We start from the raw sequence: 22471 nt of genomic DNA, 5'->3' as shown, positions 1-22471 counted from the left end.
GAGTCCGGAGCTTCACTCACCAGCTCCAACGTTACTAAGTCACAACGGTCTGCTTCTACTGCATCAGCACTCTTGGGACCCACACCCCTCTGCAGTGTGGTTGTTTATGGTTCGGTCTCAACCTCAGAGCCTCCTTCTCTTCTGCTTACCTCGGCTTGCGTCTGCACTCAGGTCTTCGGTAGTTGCACGGCTTCAGCTCTGCATTCACAGGTTTGTGAGCACAGGACTGACCTGCAGGTGAAATCTGTTTATCGCTCGTTCTGGTGGCCCTTAAGTGGTCCCACTTACTTGTTAACTACTGGCCTTGTGCTCTGCTTCTTCTGCTACTACTGCCGGCATTCCATCTTCTGCTCTAGCTTCTTTCTGCTGTTTGTTCCTGCCGCAGCCGTTTATGTCTCTCAGGTGGTGCAATTGCCTTCAAGCTGAGATCCTTTGTGTTAATTGCCTAACCATGGCAAAGGTTGTTAGGCCTGCTTGCCTGCTCTTTGCCTCTGCATGCCTCTTCAGCCCTCCTCTTCGTCACAGTCCCTGAGGGATTCTGGGACACCTAGTCCATTTTAAGGAAATCAGGTTTTTCCACTGAAATTTTTTTAAGGGTGGTGTTCATTCTCTTAATATTTTTAGAAGAGGGATTGTGAGGTTTAACCTTATTATAGATAGATGGTATAAAAAGAGCCACATTTCCGTCATTCTTTTTGGTATACCTTTGGCGTTGGGGGGGATATTTCATTTTAGGGGTACAAAAGACTTGTTCTTTTGAAAGGATAGATTTTGAAGTTTCGACCTTAGGTTTTACTACCTTAGTTTTAACCGTAGGTTGAAAGGTATTAGAACAACAACAAGCCATAACTTCTTATGGAAGGGTAGTAAGAGTATCCTTTTCACAGAAAAAAACCCATGTGTAATCCTGCGCAATCTCCCCACTACCCTGGGACCTATCTCCACCCAGTTCAACCTCCAGCAGGACACTACTACTGGGATTGGGATCTGGAAGCATCTGACCTTTCCTGGCCATCTGGGAGGAGACTTTAGGCAGAGTTTTGTGGGGTATCCGCAGGATACCCCACAAAAGGATAGGAAACGTCTGATGGATTGTAACAGACGGATGTATTGCCCAATCTGTTTCTTCTCATGGTTTATAGTATCTACGCCAGTATTTTCTCTCTCACCCCAGAGTCTATTTTGAAAAAATTAGCTGCTCTCTTTAAAAGGTCAGTATAGAGCAGCTCGTCATCAATGGGTGAGTTTGAAACTGGCTCTTGTTGGACATCTGGAGATTTTATTTATTTATCTTTATTTGACATTTATATAGCGCACAACGCCCATAGGCATCTAGGCGCTTCAACTTAAGAATTTGGTTACAGAATAAGTGCTTAAAGATAACATTTTACAGGGGCTACATATCTGGCAGGCATCAGAATGCAGACTATCTAGGAAAAGCTACCCCTTATGTAGGCTACATCTAAATTGTGTACATACAAATGCTAAGTAAAGAAGTGTACAGTCTAGGAAACTCGCATCTTGTGGGGAGAACATCTAATATACATCCAATGATACCTTAAGAGGAGGCATATACATCCTAGGAACACTTGCCTCATGTTGCGGGGAGCACATCTACAGTACATACAGTGTCAAGCTAAGTGGTGGCATATACATCATAGGAAGACTTGCCTCATGGTATGGGGAGCACATCTACACTACATACAGTGTCAAGCTAAGTGGTGACATGTGCAACCAAGGAACTCTCGCCTCTTGTTACGGGGAGCTGCAACTTGTTTGCATGTAAAGGACAAGTTAGGTAATAGAGTTAAGAATACTGTCTAGGAAGACTCTCTGCTTATTGCGTGGAGCACATCTAGAGTTCCGACAGTGATGAGTTACATGATGGCGAGCACTCTCCACTTGTTGCGAGGAGCTACAAGTTGAAAACAATAGGTAGTGGCATAAGCAGTAAAGTAGAAGGCTCACTATTTGTAAGGGAGAGATGTTATGTCCTGCTATAGACATATGCTAGGTGCTATGAGCGTATGAGGTAGAAAAAGCGGCCTCGTACTAGGAGCGAGGGTCCGGATCTCGTAGACTAGGCAGGGAGAGCTGCAATATGATGTGACAGAGTCGCATCTCATGGAGAAGAGGCTATCCTAGGCTAGTTGTTAGTGGGGCACAAGGGGCATAGTGATCATCGTATGGCACGAGCAGTCGATTAGCGGAATAGTGGGATAAGACATGGACAGTATGGAATGTACAAGTATCAACATTGACAGTGGATAGTGGAACAAAACACTTGGAGTACAGGGACATTATGATCGGATAGGATTGTAAACTGGTAAAGGTGGGCAGTTGAAGAGTACGGCAGTCCGGGTGCACTGAGGGGCAGCACATAGGATTGTTGTATTTGGATGTCAATGTTAGGTGAGTCTTGGGAGGCACTGAGGTCCAGGGGAGACTGTGGAGTGTTGGTGCATGGAAATTCAATGAAGTGAATGTCAAGTTCTCACCTGCAGAGTGCACATGATCGAGACAGTTAGTGGAGTAGATACCTGGAAAAGCACATGTTTGCAGATGCAAAATGAAAATAGTAACGTGCCAAGTAGCCTTGGAGTAGACAGGGAAAGACAGGGCCATGACCATGCAGGACTTTATACCGGGCCCAGCTTCACTTCACGGCTTGGCCGGGTCCCGGTACTTGCTGGTGTGATTCCCCAATCAGGTGGCGCCATGGATCGACATGCCTCTCCTTCTCTGGCCATCATGGTGGCTGGTTTGATTGCGAAAAGGTGGCAGCCATTATTAAACAGGTTGCATGGTAAGAAACAGATGGAGAGTTTGCAATCTGTGCCCACGATGGTCTGGGGCACATCCTTGTGCAGTGCATGATATCCATGGAAAGGCATGGCCTTGACCATGCAGGCCTTTATACGGGGCCTGGCTTCGCCTCACGGCTCGGCCGGGTCCCGGTACTTGCTGGTGTGATTCCCCAATCAGGTGGCTCCATGGATCGACTTGCCTCTCCTTCTCTGAGATGGTATAGAATAGTCATCTGGCTCAGCAGGATCTGTGCCACGGTTGTCTTGTAAGATGATGTCATACTCATCTACTTGTAACTCAATTACAGACTTGTATGTAAAAGGCCTGTGAGCCCCTCTACCGAGAATGAATAAGGGCAAATAACCTATTCTCTGAGAAGGTTCCCACTCGAGAGGGTCTACAACCACGTTTTAGCTCCCATGCTCTTGTGAAATTTGCTAATCTTGGGATTTCACACCAAGTAACACTGGGTAATCCAGACATGCACCCCTTGCTCATTGTGCCTTAGAGAAGCGCAGCTTCACTTCAAGGAGGAGGCCTAACAAGGCAGAAACATGTGTCTTGGGTTGCTGATTGTACTCTTGTTCAAAGGAAATTTTCCTGGCATTTCGAAGCTGGACTGCCCTTGCGGGTGGGACCAGACTGATATGTAAATGTATATTTCTCCTCTGTGAAGGGTGCAGTGACCTAAAACATGGTTGTAGATCCTCCTGAGGGTAGGAAATTCCATAGAACAGGTTATTTGCACCATGTTCCTTCTCAGTAGAGGAGCTCCCACACCATTGGTCAATTACAGAGTCCTCATAGGGGTCAGTCTATTATTTTCTGGGAACTTTAGCTGGATGCTACCCCTGAAAAAGGGGTTTATGCTTAATAGGGTGCTTGCTAAAAGAAATCTAAGCAAGATGCAATTTTGTCCATGATGCTTTCGAATCTATTCATAGTCCAGGGATCTCTTGACAGAGTATTTTATAGGGGAAAACAATTTGCTCCTGTTGAGATCAATTTGACTTTCTTTGGAGTGCCACTGACAATGGAGAGGTAGCTCCTGCGTAGCCTGACTCTTGTCTAATAATATTTGTCGAAACAGACTGTTTTGACATCTGTGCCTGGGTAGGTGTTCATGTGGGAACGTTCAGCACAGAACCACTCTTGCTCAGACTGTGTTTGTGATTTGGGACATGCGTCGAAGGATGAGCAACGGGTGCAGAGGTCTTCTAAGACGCCGAAACACATGCTGAAGGGCTAGGTTTCACAGCCAATTTGTCACTTTTGGGCAGGTGCGAACCATGTGTAGAGGGTGTAAGATGTTTATGTTTCAGCACCTTGTGGGACACCACCCCTTCGGTGCGTTTAATGTGTGTGCTCTTGTCGTCAGAGGAGCCCTCCATAGCAGCGCAGGATGCCTGCCTTCCATAGCTGGGGCGAGCCCCCGATAGTCTTCTGTCTCCTGTTCGGACATCTCTCCCGTGTCACTTATGGCGCCCAGGCTTTCTTGCTCAGCCTCAGATTCCCCTGGACCGGTGGGGTAATCCAATGTTGCTTCAGCCTGCATCACGTAGGCTGCCCAGCGCTTTGACCCACGGTCCTAAAGGGCTTTTGGATGAAAAAAAGCATGCATGCCCTGCACTGAGTGCCCTGGTGGTCCCGGGGAAAGCAGTGGTTGCCCACGTTGTGCGTCTGCTTACAGGAAAACTTTCCATTGAAAGAGGGGAAACATACATGGGAGTCTTCTCCATGATATGCGATGGAAGACAGCGAGACTGAAGGATATAATGGAAATGTGAATGGGGGCATTCCCTAAATAGGAAAGTGAAATGTTATCTCCCACTCACCCTAGTGTGTAGGCCAAAGCCTGAAGGAAGTTTTGTGGATGTCCAGACGGCTTTCAGCTAGGTCGAGCTCCACTGGATGCATCTATTGAGAGCGTCTAAGCTAGCGATAAACATACATAATCATTAATATGCTATAGCTAACAAACTAATAAGTCTCAGCGGCTAATGTTAACTATAGCGTGGAACTCTGCGAATTGCGACCAACACAATGGTGGGAAAACAGAACCATGGGTACAGGTACAGTGCACATCACAGTAGGGATAGTATTACAAACCTGCCCTGTCGACGTCCCTTTCCGAGTTCGAAAAGAAGTCATGTAACACTCTGCACCAACCACTAGATGTCGGCCTATGCAATGCATGTGATTCTAAGCAGATCCACAGGCCTCAAGGCATTACAATAATCCAAATGCATACATCCAAATTAAAAATAAGGCTAGTGGATGGAAAATAGTTTCTACACACAGCACAATGTCTCAAAAACAAAATCAGGATACATTTTGGCAACTGTTACCAGCACAACTCGCTAACAGGAAAAATAGGCAGTTAAAAACATTAGTTGCAGTGTAGCAACAATTCACTATTAAAGGCGAGACTAACAGAACTTTAGAAATGTAGTAAAAATCCCAGATAATGACTACAAATCTAGTTCTTCACATGGCACTCCCTGAACCCCTTTTGGGATCAGGACACATTTCCAGAGGCAGGTAAGTACTCCCTTAAGTTACTTTAGGATATTATCAGGACAGGTAGAAATTTCAATAGAAGCCAACGGGGCAAAGTCAGTTGGTCATCCGTTTGCATGGGGAAATGAAGGCAAGCCTCTCCTTTAACCCACAAGTGCATATTTCACTGCAAAGAACCCCAGAGAGGACCAGAGGAGACCACAATCAAGAGATCCAGAGGTTGGATGAAGGACCGAATGCTCCAGAGAAGTTGCAGCAAAGTAAGAGAACCCCCCCAATGTAAGTCAACAAACAATACGGCTGAGACTCTCTCATTCAAAGAATCTCGACCCGGAGGGTAAGCATTTCAAATAGTCATCCACCCCAGGACCAAGAGGTTGGTACTCTCAGCAGCAGTCTCAGCGTAAACAGCTCAGACACAGTGAAGCAACCCAGATAATTACAGGCTTCTATACTAGGTGCAATTTACAGGATCCAGTGCCCGGGGCGTCAGCCAACGAAGACCTTAGACTATAGAAAAGAATAAACTGCCATCCATTACACAATGACAACCTTTACCCTAGGAGTGAAGATTCCTACAAGGAAAACTCTGGAAAGACAAGGGAACCAAAGAAGATGGATCCCGGCAGCTTGGATGACAAAGAAGAGTGGTAACCCTGCAGAAAAGAATCTCAGCATGGGCATAATGGCTGGTAATGACTCAGGACGTCTCAAGGAGCAGATGAGGGGGGGGGGGGATGTTGGTGTCCCAACCCCGTTCTAGGCAGCAGCAGCTTCCAGCTACCGGCAGGAAGCGGTTGTTAACGGCCCAAAAAACTGTTCCAGCATGGCAGCGTTGACCACATGAGGGGAGGCACCAAGAGAATTTACGAACCCCAGCCTGGACACCCAAGAGGGAAAGCCCAAACCGCTATATCCGGTGTGAAGGAATCATGAAGCAAGACACAGACAGCAGATTCAAAGTTCAAACAAACTAGTTTTATTAACTTAAATGTCAGGATTGTTGCAGGCCTAACTTGCCCTATGCTAAGGTGGGATTTCCCTACCTAAAGAAACTAAGAATAGGCCGAGTCAGTAAGTTCAACTTAAAGGTATGTCAGTGTCCAAAACGTATACTTGCCCTCACAACTAAAATTAAATGTGTAGGGATGTCTACAACAACTCAAATAATGTTCAAGATAAAGTTCTGACCTTCTTGCAGCTCTTGGCTTGCTTTCCAGCTCCCCTTCTCCAAGTTGAAGACAGTTCCACAAAGTTTCAGGGTTCCCCCTTTCCCAAGAAGACAACACAGTTCTAAAAGTGTTTCGGGGCTCCTTTCTCCAAAAACACAACACAGTTCCAATATTGACTGCGGGTTCCCTTCCCCAAGGCAACAACACGGGTCTCGAAATCTCAGGCTTCTCTTCCCCAAGTACCCAGTAATCTCAAAACCGATCTTGGGGTGGTCTTCCCCAAGGAGAAAACAATCCAAAATAAAGGGGCCTCTGGGTTCCCTTCCCCAAGGTGGCAACACTCTTGTAAAGGCCTCATGGTTCTCTTTTCCTAAGACAACACCAAACCTTACAAGGTCTTGGGTTTCTCCTTCTCCAAGACATCAGCTTGTCCAGCTTGCCAATTCAAACTTAGTTTTAGTCTCTCAATATTCAAAACCAGTTCCAGTCAACTTTACCCTCCTTCTGTTTCATTGACAGCTTATACAGATTGCCATCTTCTGCTTCACTTAAGCAATTCCTTTCATGCATACGGTTTGGTCATCTGTATGTTTCTTTGACTCTCACAGATAGGGTATCCTCGGTCCAGGTGCAGATGTCGGACCACACAGTCCACCCATTACAGGTCTCGTAACCGGTAACCCTGGGCTTTCTTGCCCACATAGTTTCTTCTATCCCTGTATCTGTGTTCTGGTTAACATTCACTTTGCTTTCTCCTCACCAGCCTTTTGGCTTTGCCACAATGTGTGTTCCTCTTTGCCAGTCTCTTGACTTTGCCACATACAGTTCACTCTGTGGTGGTCTCTTTCTTTCACAATACTTTCACATTCTTCAGTAATTTTCATTACTTGCGTCTCATTGTATTTTATAAGATTCGTTTTTTGGGGGGGCGTGGCTTGGAGCCGACGCGATGCAGTCGCTCCTCTAAAGCCGCCCGTGGACGGCCCGCTGCTTCAGCTAAAATTGCGCGGTTCCTGTGGCCTATACGATCCATCGACGCCAGCTTTGTGGATTGGAACCGATGGGGCACTAGCGGCTCAGAGATGTAAACTGGGAGAGGTAGCACTATATCCGTACTCGTCACCTGAATCCCGGTCCCCCCCTCTTCAGCTCGGAGAATCCAAGATGGCGGGCGCACGTATGATGGCGGCCACAGTCAGGAGTCGGAGGCGATCCTCCCCGTAGCACTCGAGCCGGAGGGGCCGGACGGACATCCGGATATCCAGACGAACAGGGACTATTTCCATCGGCCGACGAGGGCCCCCCCCTGGAACCGGCAAGGCGTCCCGCATACATCGGCCCCATTCTGTGCACCCTCTCCCTTTTCCTCCTGGGGCGCCCTGGCCCACGCCGCCTTACAGCTATACATCCAGCGGACGGAGATTTACGCGGCTGCGTTAGTGGCCCACCTGGATGCTCGGTGGGGCCTACCTTCCGGCTCATGGACACAAGTAACAGCCCTAGAGGCGATTCAATTCCTGGAGCGAAGATGAGAGACCATCCCCCACAACGGTTGGCGGCGGGAGCCTCCAGCGGGAGCCCCTCGAGAGATTTAAGGTAGGCCTAGCTCGCATGTGCTTCTCCCTGTGCTCTTCCTGGGGCGCCGCAGCCCATGGTCCTGCTCCTCCTCACCACTACATCGCTCCCGGCGGCCATTGTCCTGCCTCTAACAACTAGCGCGATGTCCAAGCAACAAAAGACCACCAAGTCTTCGGACATAGCAACTCTGCTGACCGCTTCCGACAAAGCTAAAAAACAAGATTCCGGCTCCTCTATCTCACGGGAATCCCTAGATAACAAGGGACCTTTGGCGACCAAAGAAGATATTTGTGAATTCATGGCGGATATCAAATCAGAATTCCGCTCTTGTATGGCGGAACTCACAACTAAACTGGAACGCACGGACAAAAAGGTCTCGGGGGCTGAACAAAGAGTAGGAGTTGCTGAGGATCATATCCAAGATCATGCCTCCACGCTAACGGAGGTCCAACGCTCAATCGGACTATTGCAGGACAGGTACGACATCCTGGAATACAAGCAAGAAGACCTCGAAAATAGGGCCCGGCGCAACAACCTCCGCATTCGGGGGGTTCCCACCTCGATTCCAGAAAAGGGGTTAGCTGAATATGTGGGCCTCTTTTTCCAATCTTTTCTCCCCGACCTCGAAGATTCATTGCTTTTCCTAGATCGCACACACAGGCTGAACCCCCGACGCGGAGTGGAATCGGATGGCCCCCCAGATGTTATTACTAGGGTGCACTTCTTTACTATGAAGGAAGCCATCTTGGCAATAAGCCGCTCCAAAGACGAAATTACATTCCAAGGGACTTCCCTCCAGATCTTCCAGGACCTTTCTCCGCTTACTCTTCAAAAGAGGTGAGCCCTTCGCCCTTTAACCGCCCTTCTTCAGGCTCATAAAATCCGCTACAGATGGCTCTTTACCACAGCTTTGCAATTTTCCTACAAGGGCTCGCTCTGGAGAATTAGCCACCTGGAAGATGCTACCGACATCCTACGTCCAGATGCTTCCAAACCCTCATCTCTCCCGCCCTCCGAAGCAGCGGCTGCCTCAAACCTGGTGGCCTCCCCTAACTCCACACAAGACTCTTGGTGGAGGGTTCCCAGATTCCGGAAGAGGAAATAGCCAGATACGACCCCATGATGCAGTTCCCACCTCGATTCCAACTTGCAGCCCGGGACACCATGATCCGATCTGCACCCTCAGGAACACAGATAAGCTTTATTCTTTAAGCAGCGGGCATTATTCCACGGCCCATGCCCGGTTCCAAGGCACAATCCATCTACGAGTCCTTGGAACAAACCACTAAGATTACTCATAAGGTTAGCCATGTTGGCTACACACTGTTCGATGGCCCTGTTGGCCAAGGGAGGCTTTAGACCCGCAAAAGGTCAGCCACCCTCAGTTAAGACTCGGTCCTCCCATTGGCGGCCCGAGAAAATACCCCACAGGCAGGTTGGGGAATGGCTACACACTCCGCGACATGATGGCGGATTCCTCTACATCTCCCTCTCACCCCCAGGACTCGTCAACCTCCCCAGACCTGGCCCCGGAACATCGAACTCTAAGGTTCGTCTCCCTGAATGTCAAAGGACTAAATTCACCCGCCAAATGCAAGTCTATCCTACAGAAGCTTCAGAACGGCGGTGCAGCTGTGGCTATGCTACAAGAAACCCATCTGCTGCCGGCAGACCACAGCTGCCTGCGCTCCTGAGACTTTCCGAAGCATCTTTTCGCGTCTGGGGACTCCAAGAGGGGTGGCACTGCTATCCTATTCGGGAGAGGCCTGAGCCCTCAGATTCTGGACTCTATAAGCTACCTGGAGGGGCGGTACATGGCGGTGAAATACCTATTACTAGGACAACTTTATTCTATAATCTCTGTATACGCACCCAACTCAGGCCAGGCGCTGTTCTATGAATCCCCGAGTACAACCCTCTCCCCGTTTTTGGAAGGCCAGATAGTGATTGAAGGGGACTTCAATGGGGTCCCAGACCCCTCGAAAGACAAGTCATACCCGCCCAGTGCTGGAGACCTCACTATAGCCCTGGCTCTCCTACAAATATTTAGAACCTTGGGGGTGGTGGATTCATGGAGAGTACTCCACCCATCCGAAAGAGACTTTTCCTTTTATTCTTATGTCCACCGAACCTTCTCCAGGATAGATCTTCTCCAAGTGTCCCCACAAATCTTTACGTTTACTAACAATGTGACAATTGGCTCCAGAATCTTGTCTGATCATGCTCCGGTGACTCTGGAAATCCGAGTGCAGGAACCAGCTAACCCCCAACAGCGCAGATGGACTCTATATGATCCGATTCTCAACGAGATGCCACTGAGGGACGCAATCGCAACCACGATCACCAACTTCTTTAAGGAGAACCCCAGTGAAGACACCTCTACCGCCAACACTTGGGACACAATGAAGGCAGTAGTGCGGGGTGAACTGATTGCGCAAGGAGCGGCCTATCAGACACAAGCGTCAAACTCACGAGGGCCTTGAGGAAGATCTTAAAAATGCAGAAAGGACTCATAAGGAGAAGGGCTGGACCCCTAAAACCCAGCGGGCCATCCGGATAGCACAGAAAAAGATTGAGGCCAACTATGCTAAACACACTGCCCACCAAATGGCAAAAGCAAAACAGTTTTATTATGCTAAAAACAACAAAGCGAATAAGCTACTAGTAGCAAAACTTGCCAAGGCGAAGAGGAACAATACAATTGTGGGCCTGCGGGACCAACGAGGCAAGGTCCATTACGCTGACCAGGACAAACTGCAGCTTGCTGCGGCCCACCTGACCCAGGTGATGACCGCTCCAGCGCGGGACATGGAGGAACAGAAGGAATACTTACGGGGTGCAGCGCTTCCCCGGCTAAAGAGGACAGCCCGTGACTCTCTGGAGGCGCCGATCACTGACGAAGTGGATGAGGCAATAAAAGCTCTTAAATCCCGAGCCCCTGGCCCTGAGGGCTATACAACCAGGTTCTACAAGATTTTCAAACTCCAACTATTAGCACCTTTGGTATAGTTGTTTAACTCATTCAGGACCACGGGCACTGTAACTCCGTCCATTCAGGAGTCAATTACGGTCCTACTGCCTAAACCTGGGGGCGATCCGAAGAACCCTGCTTCATATAGACCCATCGCCCTGCTTAACATAGATGCCAATATTTACTCTAAAATCCTGGCGTCCCGTCTGGCTCGATTTTGCCGGCGATAATCAGTGGGGATCAGAGTGGCTTCCTCAGACACCGCTCCACGGCCGACAACATTCGAAGAGCTTTGGATCTGGTGGAGCTCGCCTCCCGGGATTCCTGGGAGTTGGTGCTCTTGGCCCTGGACGCGACCAAGGCGTTTGACAAAGTGGATTGGACTTTCATGAGGCTCACCCTGGAGGCTTTTGGATTTGGCCCAGAGTTCTGCACCATGACGCTGGCAAATTACAAAGCCCCCAAAACCCTTCTTAGAGTTAACGGCACCCTCTCCTCCCCCATCAACTTAACTTGCGGAACCCGACAACGATGCCCGCTGTTGCCGCTTCTCTTCGCTTTAATTATGGAACCGTTTGCCCAGCGGATCAGGTTGAATCCTGGAGTCGAAGGCTTTCAATCAGGCCCGGCGCACCACAAGCTGGCCCTATATGCAGATGATGTCCTCCTGATTATCACGAAACCCCGCTCCTCCCTCCCTCAAGCCCTGGCTGAGATAACGAGCTATGGCAGGGTCACAGGCTTCACAGTCAACTACCGGAAATCAGTCGCCATGGGAGTGGACTTGGCCCGGGAAGCCCGAGAGGCCCTAGTTCCGCTGTGCCCAATACAATGGTCGACCAAAGGAATTAGCTACTTGGGAGTTCAGATCCCGGCCAGTCCAAGCGAGACTTATCGGGCTAATTTTCCCCCATTATTTACAAACTTGGAGGCAGATTTGAGAGCTGGGTGACACAGGAGATATCGCTGATGGGCTGTATTACAGCCTGTAAAATGAACTTACTACCGAGATTTCTGTATGCATGCTCCACACTCCCGGTGCCGGTCCCGGCGCCGGCCCTTCAACGCTTACAGAAGAAAATGTGCAGTTTATTTGGAGGGGGAAAAAGCCCAGGATCCCCAAATCCACGATGCTGGGCAACGCGAAATTGGGTGGGCTCGGGGTCCCTGACTTGCAGAAATACCAAATGGCGGTTCACCTGTCTTGTATCCAATCATGGCAAGTCCTCACCAACCGCCCCAGATGGGTAGACCTCGAACAAGTGCAGTTGCCCCTCCCGCTACGCTTTCACCCACATGTCCCCCCCTCCGGAACGGCGACAGTGGCGGAATCTCCTGGCATCCACCAAACACACCATTTCGGTGTGGGACAAGGCGTTGAGACAGAAGAGGATCCCGACGGGGCTCAGCCCCCTCTCCCCAGTGTTCATGAACCCGACCTTCTCTCCTGGTCTGTCTCCCTGGAATTTTAAGGCCTGGATTGCAGGAGGCCTAGAGACCCTGGGTCAACTTTTTGAAGGGGGCCAACCCTGCACCTTTGAGCGATGCAAGGAACTCTTTGGGATCCAGGAAAGAGATAGGTTCACATATACCCAGCTACGCCACTGGTGCACTCATCCACAGACTCGCCAGGCGGCTACTCGTCCCCGCACAGCCATCAAATTGACCCTTAAGGAGCTCTCGCCCAAAGGAAGAATCTCCACTCTATACAAGCGCTTCCAAACGGACTTCCTAACCTCCAAGACCCAGTATATGGCCCTATGGGAGGAGGACCTGGGCCATCCGATTGAAGACCAACAGTGGGTTGACATCTGGTCCCGGGCTCACACCTCCTCATCATGCATCACGAATAGAGAGTGCGCCTTCAAGATCCTCCTCCGGTGGTACTACCCTCCCCCAAGACTCCACCACATGAACTCCACGATCAACCCTCAATGCTGGAGGCAGTGTGGCCGAAAGGCGCCTTCTTTCACATGTGGTGGTCATGCCCCAAGGCCCAAGCCTTTTGGAAACAATGCCTGGCGACGATAGCGGACATCACTCCGGTGCGACTGCCCTTGGCCCCCGAACCTATCCTCCTTGGAGCACCGATCCCCGGGATCTACCCCAGGTCTGGCCCCAAAGCCAAATTATTGTCACAATGCCTACTTGCGGGCAGGAACGTGATAGCCCGCACCTGGAAAATGACGGAAGGCCCTCCCATGCCTTTCTGGTGGATAAAAGTCTGGGACATCCTGATCGCCGAGAAGGTGACGGCTGCCGGAGCAGGCACCTTGCATCTCTTTCGCAACATCTGGGGTCCGGTATTGGAGTTTGACCAAAGGTTCCCAGCCCTGACTTTCAAGCCCCAACTGGCCAGGAGATCTATTTGGGATGGAGACGCCCTACAGGGAAGTGAAGAAGGAACTTGAGAGTGAAGGGTGGGGTGGGAGGAGCGTCAAATGGTATTACTGTATGCTACATGTTGACACTTTCCAGCTGAATCAAAGTTATCTACACTTATCCACGAAGAATTAGGAGGGGCTAATGTTGGTGAGTCAGCTTCAATTGGGCGGATAATGTGTTCAAATAATGGTACGGCTTGTGTTGTATTAGAAAATAAATCTGCGGATACTGATGAAATCGGTACCACTGTAGGGATTTCTCTTTCATCCAATTCTTGGCGTAAAGATAACAATTTCTGGTGCGGATGAGTTTTCATCCATAACATGATCTGATCAATCTTTTCAGACTGTATATTGATTTTTGATTCAAGTGACTCGAAAAGTTTAAGTAAGCTTTGAATTGTTGAATTTACTGCCACTAGTGTAATTTCAATTAGACCTGGATTTGAGGAGGTAATCGTTTTCTCTCTAGAGGAAGTTCGATGTCGGGGAGTTGGTAAAATGTACGAAGCCGCCAAGGAGACAGTTGAATCCATTGAGCGTCTTTTACGATAGTAAGGTGAAATTGACTGCAGAGATACATTAATTTCTTGATTACTTGTATGTAGCGAAGTTTTTAGAAATACTTCTTGATTATCGTCTTGATTTTCTTCATCGTCTAAGATTTCTTCAATTTGGACCAACTGTTATATAGTAGTTTTGTCTTTCTGTAATTTTAGTTACCTGTGTAGTTGTGTCACCAGACAGAGGAAGAGCCTCTTTATTTTGTAGAGCCTCGTGCGCTACAGGTAGGCTTTGAAAAATACAAGGTTCAGTTGAACTAGCGACCAGGCCCTCATGAGATTTTGCAATTATTGGTATTGCAGAGTTTCCATGATTTATCAAGGTCGCATTCGGTGCAACTAACGTTAATGCGTAAGAGTTGATGATTTGCGCCATATCATTTGATGGTTCTCGGCCCATGGCAAGAGGATTGCCATTTGGTCGTAAGTCCATGACCGTGCTATCTGTTGTCATGTTTTCCAAAGGGGGACAGAATTGCCTTATATCTTTAGTCAGTACTGGTGTTTTCACTCGAATTTTCGGCCGAGATGTGGGGGAAGTCAATTTACCAGAAGACACCCTAGGTGTTTTGTCTTTTGATTTACTTACGGGCAGGCGTAGTGGAGTGCCGACCTGCATATTTGTGTTCGGCATGTTTGATTTAAGGGTGTAAGTTTGCATGACTTCCAACAAGAGACCCTTCCTTGTTATTTCCTTCTTTGTAACTCTTACTGATAAGAAATAAAATAACAAATAACAGTAACCAATACAGTTATATGATCATCCTAGTAACTCGACTTAATAAAAAATGAAGAAGAAAAAAAATTTAGCACCTCGAGTGTAATCCTCCGTCTGAGGATAGCAGTGCTAAAACCATATAATAAAATTAAAAAAAAAAATGCTCAACCTCAGCTCCGCGGCTAAGCGGCAAAGCGGGACTTGAGGTGACTTGCTTGGGTGCAGTTCCAGGTTAAATAGGGTCCGCCTCCACGTATGCAAAGCCTAAACAAAAATTAACAACAATGTTTAGACATTAGTTCGATAGTAAAATACTATCTTAATGTTCCAGCACACGTTTCACCTTGTGGATAATGAAGTCCAAACACACAAAAAAGCACCAAAGCGTCTTTCCAAGCGAATTTCCCAGCGTCTCCAGGAGCTGCACAGTAGAGTCTGCGGCAAAGCGGGACTTGAGGGGACTTGCTTGGGTGCGCGCGCGTTCCAGGTTAAATAGGGTCCGCCTCCAAGTATGCAAAGCCTTGTGGATAATGAAGTCCAAACACACAAAAAAGCACCAAAGCGTCTTTCCAAGCGAATTTCCCAGCGTCTCCAGGAGCTGCACAGTAGAGTCTGCGGCAAGGCGGGACTTGAGGGGACTTGCTTGGGTGCGCCAATTTTCATGAGGATTAGAATGCCACCAATGAAACCAAAGCCAGGTTCGTCAGGTGCCAGACAATTTCCAGAAAATCTAAGCCAAGAGGACTCGCTGTATTTGTCAGCTCAAAGCCCTTGGTTGGGTTATTATAAAATGAATGCAGTCTGACAATCAAACTGGGACAGACGGGGGAGAAATTAAACTGCCATCTGAAAGTGAAGTGATGGACGAGTAGGAGGGCCAACTTCCACAAGCAACACTTACAGGAAGGTTTTGGACATGGGCGATCCTAGAGAAATGAATGAATATTCCTTCATCCAGAGCCACGAAGTCAAACGGCTGTAGATAAGGTAATTTGGACTGAAGGCCAGAGCATTTCTTAAATTAGAGCCGAGGCAACCCATTTGTAATTTAGACCTTCCTTTGACCTTTTTGCGCTATTGTTTTGGGAGCTTAGCCTGTGCTATACACCTTACTCTCTCCCTGGCGTTTTGTAAAACCAAAAGGTTGTGGTACCTTTTGTGTTGAGTGATATGCTGATCCCTCAGGCTGTGACAGGGTATTTGATCCTGGAGTATAAATCATGTTTGGAGGCATATCAGGGTGCAAACTCACTAATCTAATCGCAGAATAGGAGCTAATGTCAGTGGGAGGAACAGTCTCCTTAGTAGGTGTATGTGCAACAGGTACAGAACCTTCCACTAGTGGCTCCAGAGGGTCTAGAATATCTCTGGGGTCCAATGTCAAAGCAATATACCTCAACGCTGAGATTGATGTCAAGGATGTGTACGATAGCAAATTATCTCTTGATGACAAGCAAGTTGCCATTGCTGATCTAGACGGCGGTAGTGATGTTGTCCCCATTCTGAGGGATCAAAGGTGTATCAGAAACCACCACAGATGGGGAGCAGGTGCAAGTGGATCTAGGTCACCTGGCCTAAGCCCCGCCCACCTGGTGCCTTTCTGTTTGCCGCTCTTTCTCACCACTTAGCAAGCCCCGCCCACCTGGTGCCTTCCTGTTTGCCGCTCTTTTTCCTTACTTAAGGAGCCCTCCAGCCTCTTTTCCTTTGCAGATGGGAAGCAGGTGCAAGTGGATCTTGGTCACCTGGCCTAAGCCCCCACCCACCTGGTGCCTTCCTGTTTGCTGCTCTTTCTCACCACTTAGCAAGCACCACCCACCTTCTTAGCCCTGCCTCTTCCTTCCTGCTCCCAACTATTAGATCAAGGGCGTCCTAAGCGAAGGCAGACAAAGAAAAGGGGAATTCCTGTTTGGACCTGTTCGGACCAGGAGGACCCAGGGCCCAACCCCGTGCTCAGACAGGAGGTAGGCATGCACCAACATGTGTTACTCCCTCTGGTCCCCCCGTGATGTTCCCTTGTGCCCCCCATTCTCGCACACAGGTGTTGCCTGTTTTGCTCGATTCTTCTACCCTGCTCCCCCCTCACCCCACTCAAACCTACTTCTGCAGGAGTCTGTCCTGATACATTCTGGTTTCACCATCACCGTCTTGTCAATAATGCTGGATTTGACTTTTATGGACTTCATTCATTCATTCATGGTGCGTCACCCTTTCTCAACTCTCATGCTGAACTTCTTTTGCATCTTGTACTCATGGTGGCCCTGAATCATGCTGTTCCCATCTTCATCGTGTATCCTGGCTTGCAACATTATGTGTTACTACTGACTTCTGCAATTGTATTCACTCTCCTCTTGCTTCTCCACTCTTTTGACTGCTAACTCTCTGTTCTCTCCTCCTTTCCCTTCTCCCTTTTCCTATCTCCTCCCCTTACTTTCTTCTATGCACTTACTCTATCAGAATTGTCCCTGGACCTAGTATGATGGCAACCTCGTCTGTCTACTCCTCGCTCCCCTTACTGGTTTTTTCCTCCCCAAACCCCCTCCAGCACTATCTGAAATGTTGTCAGGCCTAATATGATAGTCGCTCCCTACCTTTCTGCGCCCCTCTCCCTCACCTCTTGTTTTTTTCCGGCTCTACCAGAAATGTTGTCCGGCCTAGTACGGTAGTCGCCTGTCCGTTTCCATTTCCTTCCCACTCTCCCCCTCCCTTCCTTATCTATGTTTTAGCTCTTGCACCATCAGAAATGTCGTCAGGCCGAGTATGATAGTTAATTTCACATCCTTACTGTTCATGGCCTGTAAGAATGTCATTGTTTTTTCCCTTGTTCCCTCCCTTGCCTTGAAGCGCTTTGAAACACATTGTGTATAGGCGCTATATAAATAAACTATATCATATATCACAGCGGCACCTGAGGTAAGGCTCACCCAACCCTGGCCTTTTTGAAGGGTGTTCCCCTAAAAGTGGCAAAGAATGCATTTCTGATGGCGCCCTCGGCTACAATGACAGTCGTATAACCTCCTTATCCGTTTGCCTTTGGTTAAACATCTTTCAATGGAGTGCAAGTCTGGAAGGCAAGCAATACAAAGCTCAGCTTCTGAGGATTTATGAGCCCTGCAGGTGCAGCACTTGTCAAACAGGTCAGATGTCAGCTCAGAACATGTCAGGAATAGACTTGAGGAAAAAAAGATGGAAAAAATCCTTACCACCCCAAAATTGGCCATAAAAAGCAAGAATAATCTAAACCACATATGAATGCAAAGAGAAAACACAGAAAACAAAGTTTCTAAGATAAAATGCTAATATTCTCCGAAATATTCAAAAAAACTAACTAAGCTCCAACTGCCACTGTGATGTATCATGGGATGCCTTCATTCAAATGTCAGTGCTCTACTGTCGTTTTCGCATGGTAGTCTATTTATTGTTCCCTTTTTTAGCTTTAGATGGAGGGAAATAGGCTATTTGAACACAACATTACTATGTTTTATGGAGGGTAATGGTAAATTATGATTAGAAAAAAGTTACATATAAGTCAGAAAGGCTTCCAATAGGTCTAAAATAAATGAGTTTTCTCTATGAAAGTGTTAACAGAACTAGAAGAACAGGCAAGCATAGTCACCGTTTGTGAATATCAATGAAGATCCCGCAATGAAGTAACTATTGTACAACACCCCATTTCCCAGAAACCGACATAATAGCAAGAGAAGGTGTCAGGCACTTACACTCGTCCAGTCCCAGCTGATAGGCCAGATTCTGCAGTCCCCGCACCTTCTCCATCAGGTTAGCTGTGGTAAGACTGCCCAGCTCTGAAAATATCAACAAGGTAAGACATGACAAGCAATTCAGAGATCCTCTGGCTGCCTGTGTGGATGCTTCTCAAGCTGCCAGGAGTCTCTACACTTTTACTGAGGCGATATGCCCCGAGGTGGCAGGCACACCCTGTAGGTAATGGCCGGCCGCCCAAGTAAAGGGCTACCCTCCACCCTTAACGAGGGTGGAGGGGCGTTACCTACAGGGTGGGCCCAGCCACCGAGGGGCATGGCATATCGCATTATCACCCATCTAGATCCCTACACGGGTGCAAATTGTTTATTTTATTTTGTAAATAGTTTTTAAAAACGTACCTTTATCTCGCCGCCCGTCTTGCACTGTGCCTTCAGCCAGGGAAGTCTGCGGAATGCCTGGCTGAAGGCACTGTGAGTAGACAGGCGTCGAGATAAAGGTACGTTTTACTTTCATTTTACAGAATAAAAAAATAACATTAGCACCCGTGTAGGGATCTACCCGGGAGCTAATGAGAAGGGGGAACGGGTAGCCGGGAAGGGGGAAGCGCCCGATACTAATGAAAAAGCTCATAGCGCAGGCTTTCCTTTGTGACTACAACCTACGGGTGCCTCCCACGGTGCCAATGGTTGACTTGTTATTTTGCCCTCCCCATAGTTGAGACAACTCAAACTGTCAGGAGTCTGTGTAGTACTCCAATATTGCAAAATGTCAGACATTTTGGCGTGAGCAATTTTACAGCAGGTCCCACTTGACCCTTTTGGCTGTGGCCAATAGGGCGCAGGGACCTATCCACGCCAGGATCGTCGCAGTGACGGTTCCATGTACTGAGAGCGTAGTGTTTGGCCTAAATATACAGCCATCCAAGGCATTGGATGTATTATTGCTTAGGATGACAGTATGTTTAAGCAAAAGGTAACCACTGAATGCAGATAAGTCCGTGCACCGAGATTTTACTGTTTGCAGTAATGTCCCAGCGTGGATAGGTCCATGCAACCCGTTGTCTGCGGCCAACAAGGTGCGCCTAAACGGGACCTGCGGCAATGCCGCTGCTCCAACCGGCCGGCATCAAAACGGCTGTGCCCAAAGGCGGTGTACAGATAATGACGGTGCAGGACGTTTCGCCGCGGGAGCTGGTTTGGCGCGGCCAGTTCAGCATTTACCACTGCAATTAAAAAAAAAAAGTATAAGAAATAAACGATTGGGGCCGTCGTGAACCATGTTCTGGGGGGCTGCGTGACTGAACATTTAACCGCAGGGCCATAGAGCTCTTATTGAGTTCATCTAGACAAGTTACTCATATATATCGTTATGAATTTAAGTCATTGTCCATGACCTACATTAATAAGTAACTGGTGCATTGGAAAAATGATAAGATCGATCGCCTAGTGGTTGGCTTTTTCGTCTCGCAGCCCTGCAGGCCAGGGTTCGAGACAGCATCAATACTTTAAAAAAAACTAAAAAGAATGTATAAAAGAATGTACGAGCACGCTGAAACATGCTGCCGCAAAAAGATCCCTGCACCAGACTGGTCACGCGAAACAGGCCGCACCGAACTAGCCCGCTCCGAATTGGCCACGACGAAATGGGGTGTATCGATATGGCTGCTGCCCCTCGACTTCAAGGATAACTGGTTGCATAGTGATGCACTGAAATGGTTTTACACTGCCCCCTGCTGAATAAACCCGGTGGTGGAGAATTCCTAAACAGTACTAGAGATGGAAGATTAAATAGCAAAGGTGAAATATAGTATACACACAAGGAAGAATGTCAAGGCTGCATTTAAACCCCACAGTGGAAAGAAGGCTTACAAAACACAAATAGAATGGAGAGGGGAAAAATACAGAAATACAATCAAGAAGCGGCAGGTGTAACCGAACAGAGAAAGGGCAACATTTAAACAGATCAGTGGGATATGAAGGAGGAATAGGTTTGTTCTCTAGATTGGGGTAGACATTTTTATCATGCGTTTTCAAATAAATCAACAAAATAAAACAGTGATAAATGCATGTTGTCACTATATATCCTATATTAATATTATTTAACTATTACAATAATAGTCTAATAGAAAGGAAGGCTTCACAGGGGAAAAGAAAACAAGCACAAAGCAAACGAAAAGAAGAGAATGGGAGATTTTCTTGGCATTTGGTATCCCATCATTAACAAGGAACCTGCACTGCATGCTAACTGCATCCCACCAATGACGTCTGCAATGGACAGTGCTCACCCTTCAGCATATCAATGTCATCATTCTCGAGTTCTGCCATCCACTTCGGAGGGGAGCTGCTGATCGGCTGCAAATTAAAAAGCACACCATTAGAGCACCAGAGCAGTCGTGGCCGAGTTGCAGGAGCACCAGCATTTTCCAAGATCAAAATGCAGGATCACTTTCAAGGCCAGCATAAACTGACAGAGGACTGCATCCCTACTCAAGTCAACATTCATGATCGACAGATGGAGAGCTCGGCATCGCAAAGGTGGCATGCAGAGTTCAAGCGCAATATCATCGACAATGCCACCACCCAAGGTCTAATAAGAAAGCCATGCATGGACAAAGGTGAGAGACAAAGGGGTCCAACCTAAATCACCATCTAAGGTCAAAGGTCGATTTCCCCAATCACAGAGCTATGGGTAAAACAGTGACACCAACATCAATGTCAGCATGCAGACTCAAGGGCAGTGACACTATTAGTTTTACTTGGTTATTTTATCTGGAAAAGATTCTGTGCAGCTGGTACCAACGCTGGTGATGTCAGAGACTACTTCTAATTCTCAGGTGGGTATGGAACTTGTAGCTCTGAAATTCAAAGGTGTACTTAAATCATTCATGATGCTGCACTGAAAAGAACAGAGCCTAAAACTGTACTAACTCCAATCTCCTACCGAGTCCTGGGCAAAACCTGTATTTAGACCTGCTCTAGTGCTGCCCCTCGACTTCATGGATAACCGGTTGCATAATAATATAGCCTTATAGATGACGGAAGGACTCATCATCGCGGGAATTACAGAACAGTTGTAGTTATTGTAACAGTAATTTTATGACTAAAGCTACCCTGAGACTTCAGAGAGAAATTTGCGAAGGAGCGAATGTATATAGCCACAATGCTTGCTCCATGTAGCCCTGAACTGGAAGTGACCTTCCGGCGATGAGTAGGCTCAAATGGCTTTTTTAACTTTCACTTTCGAAACACTCATTCTAATATCAATAATAAAGTACTAAGAGAACGGTTGGAGATAGTTTCTGGATTCGGGTAAAAGACTGCTCAAGTGTATGAGCGGGCAGGGTTTAAATTAGCAGAAGCCTAGGGAAGGCTACTCTTATATCCTTTCACGCTTCACGTGCAGACCAGACCACAGACAAGGAGAGCGCATTTAAGGTGACCAGTTGAGCTGGAATGGAGGATAACCCGAGAGAACGCATGTGAGATGACCATATCCTGGGAAGTGATTGCACGTTAGCACCTATGAGGGAGGTTGGCAAAATTAACTGGCACAGCTAATGCTGGAGTCTGCTGTCAGAGAAACACAGTCAGGGGTTCAGTCTCACAACCTCCGGATTGTACAGTATTCTGGACCAATCCCAATCCTGTCACAGTAAAATATTGCATGTTTTGGCAATGTATCTTCTTCAAATTAGTAACCAAGATCTGCTGGTCTGCTCTCAAATCTTCAGGTGTGTACCAGAACCCTGCAATCTGGCTATATCCTTTAAAAAAGGGGTATTTTGCACCAGCAAAACCTGTTACTGTATCTATCCCTCTCTTGTTAAAGGTCACTTTAGCGAGAGCACAGAGCTGGAAACAGGATTACCTACTTTAATGGAAGCCATTACAAAACAGCCATAGATTAGTGAGGCTGAGTTCTGGAAACTCTATGAGGACCCACCCCCAGCAAAAGTGAGGTTCATAAAAAGCAGAAAATGCATTTATAGCATCCCTTGAAGCACTCGATAATCTGAAAAGATTGAGGGTGGAGCAGTA

At 47.7% G+C, this 22471-nt stretch overlaps 1 protein-coding gene across 3 annotated transcripts in view; it reads right to left on the bottom strand.

Moving 5' to 3' along the window:
• The window catches only part of LIN52 (lin-52 DREAM MuvB core complex component), a 1138589-nt gene that overhangs the window by 455085 nt on the left and 661033 nt on the right, over positions 1-22471 (bottom strand). For all 3 annotated transcript variants that reach the window (XR_011283757.1, XR_011283758.1, XM_069637610.1), the window contains exons 4-5: positions 20719-20785; positions 18431-18514 (exon numbers count right to left, since the gene is read on the bottom strand). Coding sequence is in view for 1 of the 3 variants with exons in the window: in XM_069637610.1 (XP_069493711.1) it covers positions 18431-18514; positions 20719-20785 (151 nt within the window). In the remaining 2 variants the exon portion in view is untranslated. The remainder of the gene's footprint in view (positions 1-18430; positions 18515-20718; positions 20786-22471) is intronic.

The sequence above is a fragment of the Ambystoma mexicanum genome, chromosome 14 (genome assembly GCF_040938575.1).
Source record: "Ambystoma mexicanum isolate Mex_15411 chromosome 14, UKY_AmexF1_1, whole genome shotgun sequence".
NCBI classification, from domain to species: Eukaryota; Metazoa; Chordata; class Amphibia; order Caudata; family Ambystomatidae; genus Ambystoma; species Ambystoma mexicanum.
Note: the sequence above shows the minus strand (reverse complement) of the source record. Positions and strands in the feature narration are given on the sequence as shown.